Here is a 12,188-nt window from a genome sequence, read left to right as displayed (position 1 = left end):
TTGTATCTTAATGATGGACACAGTGGATGCAATAGTGTTTAACCCAATTTCGAGCTTGGTCAGTCTTTCCTCTGCAACTCCAATCTTGGCCTCATTATTCTTTCTATCCTCAAGCAATACCTCCAAGATCTTTTGGATTCCAATCTCATATTTTTCTTCTTTTGTATGCGGCTCCACTCCTCATTCGTTGCTGATTTTGAATCCTGCATGAGATTAGACAAAATTGTGATTATTAACATGAGATACATTTGGATGTGGGTGATTTCCACAAGAATTATTAAAACTACCACCCCCTGATTAGGGCGATAATTAGTATTATAAAGCTTGTTGGGATCACCCCCATTTTGGACATATTTGACATATTTGCTTCGAGCTTCTAATTTTTCAAGTCTTGCTTTGATGAATGCCAATTCCTGAGATGTGTCATTTCACATGGTCTCTTCACTGCATCTACCTTCTCAGCTTTATGTTTTTCCTTGGACCAACCCCGACTGTTGATGGTTAATTCCTCTATCACCTCCATAGCGGCAACTCCTCATTTTCTCAAGAATCCCCCATTCGCCCCTGAATCCAACAAACTAGAATTTTTTTCGTTAAACACATTATAAAGGATTCCTACCTAATGGTCTATTCCAAAACCATGGTTTGGGCATTTGCAGAGAAGAACTTTGAATCATGCGAGAGCTTCATATAGAGGTTCGTCGTATCCTTGCATGAATTGAAAGATCTCACACTTCAGCTTTAGGATGGTGTCAGGCTGGTAGTACTTGTCAAGGAAGAGTACCACTAAATCCTTCCAATTGGTGATTTTCTCTGCAGGTAGACAATCATACCATTCTTTAGCAGCATCAATTAAGGACAAGGGAAAAAAGTCTTACCCTCACAATATCATCATCAACACCGTTGATCTTGGTTGTATTAGCTATTTCCACGAACTTGGTGAGATGTTGATTTGCGTCCTCAGTGTTCTCTTCCTGCGAAGGAATTTTGTTCAACCCTATTGATCAAGGGTATCCCCAACTTGAAGTTATTGGCATCTATCTGCGAACCTGCATGAATGTCCACAATGTTACCATGACTAAACATATTCATAACTAGAACTACCTCCCTTGCACGTTTTTCTTTTTCAGCCTTTGCCCGAGCTCTCTCTGATCGCATCTCTTCCTCCTCCTTTCGGAGAGCAACGATAAGATCATGGTTGGTAGGTTCCCCCATCTTGTTTCCACCACAATTTATTTCTCAAAACGTGCAAGTATGCACAGCCTACATAAACTACTAAAAGAAAAATATAAATGAAAATAAAATAAAATAAAATAAAATAAAATGAAAGCAGTAAAATCCAAAGTAGCAAAATAATCCTTTCAAAGATATCAATCACGTAGTGAATGTATTCTCCGGCAACGGCGCCAAAAACATGATGCACTTTTTATTAGCACTATAAATACCTGCAAGTATACAGAGTAGGAATATTATAGCAAAAGGTCAGTACATGATATCGATCCCGGGAAAAACAATCACAAATTGGCTACCTCCTACTAAAACTCAATTACTATTTGGAAATCCGAAAGATTTTGAGAATTTTAAAAACAAAGAACAATTTAAAAGCAATAAACAACTAGATACAAATAAATCACGGAGATAAAAGTATAGAGATAAGGGAATTCCAGGGATGTGCGTTCACAGTTATGGTTATACAAGTTCCAACTACAATACCCTAGCACGGTTCTTACTTTGATAGGACGAGTCACCTAGTTTATGCTCATGCGATACAAACGTTGATTACTAACATTAGGGTTGTCAATCCTAAATATGTAACTCCTAAAAGCTCCTAAGACCCTTGAAAAGTCTTCACTATCAATTAACAGTGTCGTTTTAAAGGAAGCTAATTGTAGTGTCTACTAAGTGGATCTAACTCGCCAACCTCCTCTATGTAGCAAGTTATATTAAATCATTCAAGATTGTGTCACTCAATCATGAAGCATCATTATTTACTTAGAGAAGGAACAAAGTAAAAACAAAATAGATATTAAATAGAAAAGGAATAGTATAACTAAAGTCGTTACTAACATATCCCTAGAATCCTATGAATTTAGTTACACATGATGTAATAATCTAAAGACATAAATTGAAGGGAAAACAATTGGAACATAAAACTAAAGCAAATAAAACCCAAAGCTTGAATCCTTGTAGTTTTGATACTCTTGAATCCTTCTTAAACTTCTTGCACAATGAAGCACTCTAACTTTTAATTTCTAAAAAATACTCCCTCCGTCCCAGACTACTTGCACTTATTTCCTTTCTGGACGTCCCATGTTATTTGCACTCTTTCCATTTTTAATAAAAATTATCACCTACAGCCGCAATTGTTGACTTTGCTATACACTCATTCCTTAATCTCCACCGAAAAGGAAATGTGCGAGTAGTCCGGGACGGAGGGAGTATGTTGCAAAAAGAGGATACTAATAATGAAGCTTGAGGGGGTATTTATAGGGAAAAAACGCCCCTCTCAAATAAGGAAAGGGCTGCAAAATATGGTAAATCTTGGACAGGAAATTAGGGCAAATCTGTTCGCCGCTCTTTTGTGGTGGACCGCCGCACGTTGGCTAGCGGTCGCCGCGCATTAATCCGAAGCTTCTGACTCTTTGGTGGCGGTCGCCGAGCGTGTCTTCATTCCATGCACAGATTTCTCGAAATGGGCTGCTACAGAAGTGGCGGCCGCTGAGCGCCGGCGGTCGCCGGCAGTGTTGCGGCGGTCGCTGGACGCTACCTGAAACTCCACATTTCCTACTTCGCGTTTTGATTCCCTTTTCAGGCTCAAATATGCACATTTCTCACAAAACATGTCAAAATTCCAAAATGTATAAAATATGTAAATAATGGACATGTAATGCAGCTTTAACATTAAAAACGGACCAAATAATGGCCTTAAAACCTTGCAAAATCCAAGCATATCAATCGGTTACACCTATCTCGAGCCCGATCCATCGGGTGCCTGATCGGGCATCCATTGCAGCCCCGCGCCCGAGCCTGATCTCTTCGGTTTTTTGCATTTTTAATTTTTTAAAAAAAATTCTTTAAACCCTAATTAAACCACTATAAATACCCAATCCTCATTCACTTTGCACACACCAAAACTCTCTACTCTACTCTACTCACTTTCTCTTCTCTTTTCTCATTTTCACACTTTCAAGAATGGATCCGAGCCAATTCCCAAACCCCCATGGTGTCGACGATGATATGCCGATGTTTAGCAGTGGCGGCGGCGCATGGTGGCCCGGCCACGAAGACTACCGGGTCGAGACCCCTGGATCTGTAGGATCCTCTTTCGTTTCGGACTATGAGTTCGATCCGTTCTTCAACACCGGCGTGTATCGGGTTGAGGACATGGAGCATAGTTGTGGGCAACCTCCTTCCCCTAAGCCACCGAGGAGGAAGAAGAAGATGGCGCGGAAGGAAAAGGCGCCATCCATCCCAGTCCCACTCCCATCCAACGAGCCCAATGAAGAGTACGCAACAGGGCATACTAATTACGAGTTGGAGGAGTACGTGAAGATGGCTCAGTGTTGGGTTGATATATTGGAGGATTCGATATGCGCCAACAACCAGACTTCGTCCAGGATGTGGGATCGCATTGAGGCCAGATACAACGAGGTGAAACCAAGTTGGGCGTACAAGCGGGCCAAGGTTCAGCTGCGCAAGTGTTGGGATCGGATCAAGCTCCATGTCAACAATTTCTGCTATATCTACAACAGGAACAGGGACGAAAGGGGCAGCTCTGAGAGCATGGAAGATCTACTCAAGAAGTCGATGTCTGAGTACCATTCGCAGTTCGGGCATTTCAAGATGTACAACGTTTTGCTGATCATGAAGGACAAGACGAAGTTCAACGGAGGGATACCGGTTGGATCCTTAGCTGCAAGCGGATGAAGAACACTGCCACTGGCTGTTACACGAGCAGCGGCCCATCTCCTATGGATCTGAGCGCTGAGCCGGAAGGGAGTTCCGGCATGCCTACGTCTACTTTTATACTCCCATTGTCACCAAGGCTGCCAAAGCCCAGGCCAAAGGGAAGGAGAAGACGGTCGTGTCTGGATCGGCTCCCACGCAGGCTGCGCCTCTTCCGTCTGCTCAGTTCATGGCCTCAGCGATCGAGGAGTTCGGTGATTTTCGCGAGGTGGCTGAGTATAGGTTTATACTTGACGCACTAAACAGCCTTCATCAGGAAACCGATCCGGAAAAACGACAGAGGACTGATAGGATGATCAAGAATTTGAGCCAGAAGTTAAATTTAGATGGCTAGTTAGGTTTTTTTTAAATTTTGTAATTTAGTTTAATGTAGTTTTTTTAGCTAAGTAAGATGTAGTTTTTTTTAATTAAGTAATGTAGTTTTTTTTGCATTTGTGGTGTTAAATATAATATATTTTAGTATTTTAGTAATTAAAAAAAATAGAAAATAATAATATTAAAATTAAAATGAAAAATGGATGATGGATATGCCACCACTAGGGCTCCACCATTGCAGAAAGAAGGGGCATGCTGATGTGGAAACCACTAGGACTCTCTCTCACTAGGGCATCCATTGTGGATGCTCTTAGTGGAACAGGGGTCCCACTTGTATATGTTAGTTTTAAATGAAATGTGAGTGGAATGAGTTAGTGGAAGGTGTGACCCTATTACCATTTATGGTAAAAGTGAACCGCTATTCGCGGACGTACTAAAATGGAAAAACGGGACTCCTATTCATCTACAAAGAGTGTATTATTTATGTTCCTTCTCGTTTATCTTCATTTTCGACGGACAAATTTATGGATAACAACCTTTGATCTATACCTGATTTTCGAAACTATTAATACTAATTACAATACGATTAACATATCCTTAGGGCATCCACAGTGGCGCGAATGTCCCGTCGGACATCCCCGCGAACATCCCAAAAACACCTCCTGCCACGTTATAAGGACTTCCCACTGCACAGTGGCGGACATCCCCAAGGACATCCCGACGGACTTTCCACAATAATAAAAATTCACAAATTCACCAAATTACGGAATTAAAATTTTGACACGAATACGGAAAAAATGCAACCACTTTATTTTAAAAAAAAGTTACATAATTATTAAAAAAAACATACATAATTTCTAAAAAAAATACATAGTTAAAACAAAAATACATACTTCAACGAGCCGTATATATTGTTGGTTATTTTAGTGTCATTGGATTAACTTGATTGATCAATATTGTCATAATGAGACATTATATAAGTTTGGAAGTGCAGAGTGCACGCTTGTTTGAATTCATTATGATTAGACGGGAGTTCGGGGGCAGCGCCCCCGAGTTGCGGGGTCCAAGGGGCAGAGCCCCCGGCTGGGGTCGAGCTTGGAAATTTTTTATTTCCATCAAAGTTGTTGTGTAGAAAATTCATCCGAAAATATAATTTCTGATAGTCGAAGGACTGATTTACAATGTTCGAAACTCCTTAAAAATCTCTCTAACATATATAGAGTTTTTTAAAAAAATAAAAAATAAAATAAAAAATCGAGACGTCCTTCGTGTCAATGCAATGGCGGACGTCCCGGGAACGCCGCGGAACTCCGGTGTCCGCAGCGGACGTCCGTATCCGTGCCTCTCTCGCCTAATGGCGAACGTCCCGCGCGGACGTTTGGCAAGCGGGTCGGACGTCCTCCGGGACGGCCGCCATTACGGATGCTCTTAAAGACCTTTTCAGATAATTTTGCCGGTCGGACGTCCTTCGGAATGGCCGCCATTGCGGATGCTCTTAAAGACCTTTTCAGATAATTAGTTACTTGATTTATATTTGGATGAAAGTGAAGAGTCACATTATTAATATTATGTTCCTCCTCGTTTATCTTCATTGGACAAATTTATACGGATAATAACCTTTGATCTACACCTAATTTCGAAACTATCAATATTCCTACCCTTGATCTATCGATCAATATTCTCATGCCAGATTTTGCAAAAAATTCCAAACCAATTAACCATATTATTAAAAAGTTAGAAGAGGAACAGACGACTACTGGATTTCCTCAGCAGTTTAATCGACTCCATTTAATAGTAGTAGTACATAGATATGTAGATGCATGCGAATTAAAATTAACAATATTCTAGAGTCTCAAAATTCAATGACTTTCTATTCTAATCTTTAAGGCTCTCTTGCTCTATATATATGCTTATTGTATCATTTGATTCTTTACTTAAGCATAAAAAGAAGCATATATTAATTTTACTACTAATCTACTATACATTCATCATCGTAAAAAGGGTGGAAAAGGCGGTGCCATTATTCTCAACTACATGAGAACGGTAAAAAAAATGAAATCCTCATTCGACCCTCATTTTCTTGATCTTTACTATAATCTCGAATTAACCTAACTCAAGAACCATGACACCCTTGTGAACTAACACTCAATCAACATTAACACCCTATAAATACAAAGAGAAAAACACCAATTATTTCAACAACAAAAAGAAAAAAAGATGGCCCTCAAATTGGTAGCAGCCACCATTCTCCTCCTCCTCCTCACCCTCTATCCCACCTCCCCACAAGCCCAATGGCTCCCCCGCCGCTCCCCCTCGCTCCCGGATCCCCCGAGGCCGCTCTGCGTCTCCCAGATCGCATTGGTGAACCGTGCGTGCGGACAGCTTCCTTACGCACAGCTCCCTACACCATCTGGGGAGGTGGAGAGCAACCAACACCGGCACCACCATCACCACGAGCGGGAGGAAGGGCACGTGGAGACGGAAAAGGAGGAGGAGTGCTGCAGGTGGCTGAAGGAGGTGGACAATGTTTGTGTGTGTGATATGCTGGTGCATCTGCCGCCGTTTCTGACTAGGCCCGTGCACGAGTACAAGGTGGTCGTCGACGACGGCTGCGAGGTCAGCTTCGGCTGCGCCTCCAGGCTGGTTGGTTAACTTCTGATGGTTGATCAACAATTAAAGCTTTCTTGTTTCTATGCAATATTTATATAGTGTGTCTTCATTTTCTATCTTAATTTTAATAATGATAGTAATATGTACCAACAAATATTCCACTTATATCGTAGTATTTTCTATAATTATCTCGTGTATTTGACAACATACTACTCCATATTACCAATGTAGAACATGCACGAGTTAATTGGATGAGATCTCATTATCTCATTGCTTTTGTATGCGGCGATATCCCACTAATATGTCTGTCTCTATCCGTGAAAAAATGTCACATTTTAAAAATGTCCTCACAAAGCTAAAAACCTAAAAAAGGAAAAAAAAACTAGAAAAAAAAATCATGGATTCCGCCACACCCTCCACCGCCATGGTATCCTCCTTCCCCACCAACGCTGCCACCACCATGACATCTGATACGAGCATATTCCTAAATTATCTTCATATCTTATTATTCATTTAGCATTGATTTATCTTATCTTTTCCATAGTTAGTTATTGATTCTCCATATCTTTTGTTTAGGATATTATTATATTTGATTTACTAGATTTTGATAGGATATAATTGTATCCCCACATATTATAAATATGTGTAGGAGACCATATTATTCATTCAAGAAATAAAATACTTTCTCTCATTCTCTTTCTTTTCAAACGTGCAAAACGCACAAAACTCTAATTTTGACGCCGGATTGATCAACGGGTAAAAGCTTCCGCGACGTTCGACGCAAATCTCCGAGTTAAGGAACTTCATCCTTAACAAGTGGTGCTTTCATTTGGTTCTCATCTTCCGAATTACTGTTATCATGTCACGTTATGTGAGTAATCACAAATTAGGCATGCCGGCTTTGGACACCGCTCGCACGGCGGAGTTCCAACATGTTTATCATCCGCAACACTCAAATTGGAGTGACTATGAACTTAGTGGTCAGCCACGGTCATCTCAAATTGAGTATTATCGTTGGCAGCCATGCCATCCACCCTCGCAATTGGAGTCGCACGTGGGGGAACTTCCGGTGCAGCCGCGACCTCCACCGGACCCACCCAACGGACAGCTGCCGTATGCGCCGTCCTACCAGGCGACAACCCACTTATTGGGACTAGCCATGGCTGCGCCAGACCACCTACACCGCCTACCACCATCACCAATTCGGCCAACCTCATCCGCGCCCCGAAACAGACCCATATCAGTGGTCATCGTTGTACGCTGATACGAGAATATCTCTACGAATATCCCCAAATCTCTCTTATTTAGTTTAGTATTGATTTAGCATATATTTCTCATATATTATTAGGATCTTTATTTTCTTGTTCTCTAAGTTATGGTAGTCTTATAAATAGGAGGCATTGTATTCTTCCCATTCAATCAAGAAATATCAATTATCCTTCTATTTTATTTTCACGCTTTTATTTCAATTTCGTATTGTTCTTGGTTTGATCGACGGGCAAAGCTCCCGCGACTACCTTTAATCCCTCCGATGATTGCAATCGCGGCGCCGGAATCTTGTTAAGAGAAATCATCTCTTAACAATTAGTGCTTTCATTTCGTGCTCATCCTCCATCTAATAATCTGCATCCTTCATCCATGAATCCCAACGAGGAAATCCTTCTATCTTCACTATGCGACCGGATAATGGCTTTCTGCATCAGGTTAAACAAGAGGTTGGATGCGGCTGATCTCTGGGTTGCTGAAATCCAAGCATCGCGACAACCCGGGCATGAGTCCTCAACTTATGAACAGCCATGGATGCCTAGTTACTGGGAGATATGACCACCTCCGTTGCCTGATCCGGACCTCCCATATAATCTCGTGGCACCCGATCAATTGGATGGGCAGCAGCACTCCTACAATCAGCCGCCGCACTTGCCCTACAACGAATCATACGGACAGTCGTGGTACCATCCCTACACCGACACTGATCCGTCATGGGGTAACTCTTTCAACTACGGACTTAACCCTTATCAGCAACCAGGCAATGTCGGACAGCCATACCAACAGCCCCACAACCCTCATTGGTGTCCGTCGGCGTCGCCTCAACAACTACAACTGTCTCATACCCGACGCCCGACCTGCTAGGATCCACCACAGGCGCGACAGCCATACGGTTGGGAACCGCAAGCTCGTCCCCTCAAAACTTTTGAATGGCAGCGTCACCAGCATCCCTGCAGCCAAGATTCTGAGCCCTTCCGGCAGCTGCAAAACTCACGCCCGAGTGCACATCCCTGGTAACTTGATTGCACGGTGTTCTCTCCACCGAGTAACCACCACTCAGTAGCGTCGCTGCCCGCTGCTGTCCCACAGCCATGTCAGCTATCCTGCGGGCCTCCAACGAGTCCCCACCATTCAGCAACAGCCCCGCTGTCTTCTGCTGCGGCTGTCCCTCCACCAGTTGCTATTTTCCCTTGTGCAGCCCCGATGTCAGTGGAGCGGAAGAGGAATTGTTGGAAGATGAACCGCCCCAACCCGATTACACCCTTATGCAGCCGATATTCGATTCCGTTGAGATGAATCGAAAATCTAAGATTTCCAATATTGAGTTATTTGCTATAATTTGTGAAGATCGGGAGGTGGATCAATCGGGAGTTACTAGTGATGATGTAGCTAAATATATGGAAGAGGAGCATTGTGACAATCTGGAAAGTGTGCTTTCAATGGACTCTAGCTTAGAGACAGAAATGGATGCACTTGATCATGATGCGTCTGATGTATCGCGTCCTTCTTCCATTGCTCTGCTTTGTGATAATCATGGAGTTGAGGAGGATAGAGATGTAAGCCTTGACTACCGACAAGTTCCATCTTTTGAGAAAATATATCCATTGTGCGGCTCTGATGCTTTCTTGCCGGTTATCGAAAGGGATTTCAAGGTTTTGCTTCAAGGAAATGTGCATGATAGGTTGGATATTTTGAAGTTGAGGAAGATGATGAACTCTTCTTTGTTAAAAGAGGACAAAGATGGTTTCTATGTGGAATGTGGATTTGCATATCATAATGTTACAAGTATGAATTATCGTTCAGCATTGCTCGACGCAGATGCACGGTTGATCCCTCCCCGGATGGACAAGCGTTGTTTGAGCATTCGTGGTTGCGTTGACGAGATCCCCGTTTTAGCGTTGAATTATCGCTAGCCCGCCTTGGTAATTTTTTATGGAGATAATGAAGGGAGACGCTCAGCTGTTCGGTGTGCGTTTGATCCAGGAGGAGATAGATCTCGTCAAGCTTATGTTATCAACGACTCTCTTCTGTGCTTCTTCATGTTTCCACCTCGAGGACAAGGTGGATTTTAACAGAGGGTGAGTTGATACGAGAATATCTCTACGAATATCCCCAAATCTCTCTTATTTAGTTTAGTATTGATTTAGCATATATTTCCCATATATTATTAGGATCTTTATTTTCTTGTTCTCTAAGTCAGGGTAGTCTTATAAATAGGAGGCATTGTATTCTTCCCATTCAATCAAGAAATATCAATTATCCTTCTATTTTATTTTCACGATTTTATTTCAATTTCGTATTGTTCTTGGTTTGATCGACCGGCAAAGCTCCCGCGACTACCTTTAATCCCTCCGACGATTGCAATCGCGACGCCGGAATCTTGTTAAGAGAAATAATCTCATAACATACGCCGCCCCAACTACTGAATATGGACAGCCACAACTACCGCCCTTCTCCGACAGACCACACCCATCCTATGGGCTGCCATGGTTTGGCTCTCGAGACGAGCAACCACCATACACTGCAGCGAAGACCACCGCACCGCCGCGATCCACGTTCGCTGGTCAGGATCTGTACCGCCATGTACAGTGGCAGCCGCCCGACCATGTAGAGTGGTCGCCGCCATGCCAGACCCGCCCACAACAAATCCACTACTACCAGCCGCCGTTGTTATATCCACAACCTCCCGATCAACCGGATTGGCAATGTCTCCCACGTGGTCCAGTGACGCCGGAGTCTGAACCGAACCTAACGGTGGCTGTCTTGGCTTCACAGCTCGAGCGTTTGACTGCTACTGTCAAGCAATTGACGTCTCGGATGGATGCAAACAAACGCTGCCTGGGCGATCCACACGCCGCGACACGACCTCCACCAGACCCTACAGCCAGTGTCATGTACACGGAGCCGGTATCGTGTCCCCTACCACAGATGACCGCCGCCGCCCCAGCTGATCTCCATCACGATCCATCTAGAAGCTCGCTGCCTGTTGTCGTTGCTATCCCGCCTCCACCAGCCACAATATCTATGTCGTGCGACTCCAATTTCGGGTATGACTCGATGGAATTAATTGTCGTTGATAATGATGAAGAGGAAAAAGATGTCATTCATTCTAGTGTTGATGTTAGTGGACCAATTTATGGTAGTAAAGATGGCATAGATGATCCATGTAATGTTGTTTTTACTTGCCGGGAACCTATACATGTGGTGGAGCATAACAGGTTGGATATTACAATGTTGAGCAACAAGATTGATTCTTTTTTGTTGAAAGAGGACGAACATGGTTCCATTGAGGATATGAAGAAGGTAATTGCTTGTGTATATGTGGTTTGGCATGTTGGTGATGTTACAAGTATTAATCATCGATCAACTTTCCTCGACGCTGATGCACGGTTGATTCCTCCGTGCAATGACATGCAATGTTTGGGCATGCATGGATGCGTTGACAAGCTCCCTATGTTAACGGTAAATAGTCACACGCACTATCTTCGGTCGAGGCATAAATCTAGTCAACTAATGGATGACTTCTCATATCTCAGCGGTAAAAGAAGCATGGGAGTAATATTAAAGATGACAAGAGCACTTGTATCCCTTCTTACAAATGTTGCTCATCAACGAATTCATGGAGTATGTTCTCATGAGGGGAATGAAGGGGATAATGATACTTTGTTCAAGGTCTGGAAGGAGTTTTCTGGAGTGACCATCATAGGTGCTGCCAATGCAAAATCTTGCATTCTAGAGGAAATGGCGAAGCAATTAGCTGCCAAACCAGTCACTCTAAAGCTGATTGGAATTATTGAGCTTAGGATGAGTGGGAGAGTTAGCGGCGTTACTAGATATATTGATGAGTTTTTGGAGTTTTTGTGGATGCTTGTCTTGATGTGCCGAGGAATGAGAGAGTTCGTGGGTGTATGTATACATTTGATCCAAGTGGTGATACCTCGCCAAAGCTTTTGGTCGCAACACTCTTCGTTTTGTCGTGGTTTCCACCTTGAGGACAAGGTGAATTTTAACCGTGTGGGAGTTCATATGAG

General features: G+C 42.9%; 1 protein-coding gene across 1 annotated transcript; it reads left to right on the top strand.

Annotated features, from left to right (window-relative positions):
- Positions 1-6,498: 6,498 nt before the first annotated feature.
- Positions 6,499-6,933, top strand: LOC121810610. The gene has a single exon (XM_042211370.1). The coding sequence runs from the start codon at positions 6,499-6,501 to the stop codon at positions 6,931-6,933; it is 435 nt and encodes a 144-aa protein (XP_042067304.1).
- The last annotated feature ends 5,255 nt before the right edge of the window (positions 6,934-12,188 follow it).

The sequence above is a fragment of the Salvia splendens genome, chromosome 7, assembly GCF_004379255.2.
Source record: "Salvia splendens isolate huo1 chromosome 7, SspV2, whole genome shotgun sequence".
Taxonomy (NCBI): Eukaryota; Viridiplantae; Streptophyta; class Magnoliopsida; order Lamiales; family Lamiaceae; genus Salvia; species Salvia splendens.
Note: the sequence above shows the minus strand (reverse complement) of the source record. Positions and strands in the feature narration are given on the sequence as shown.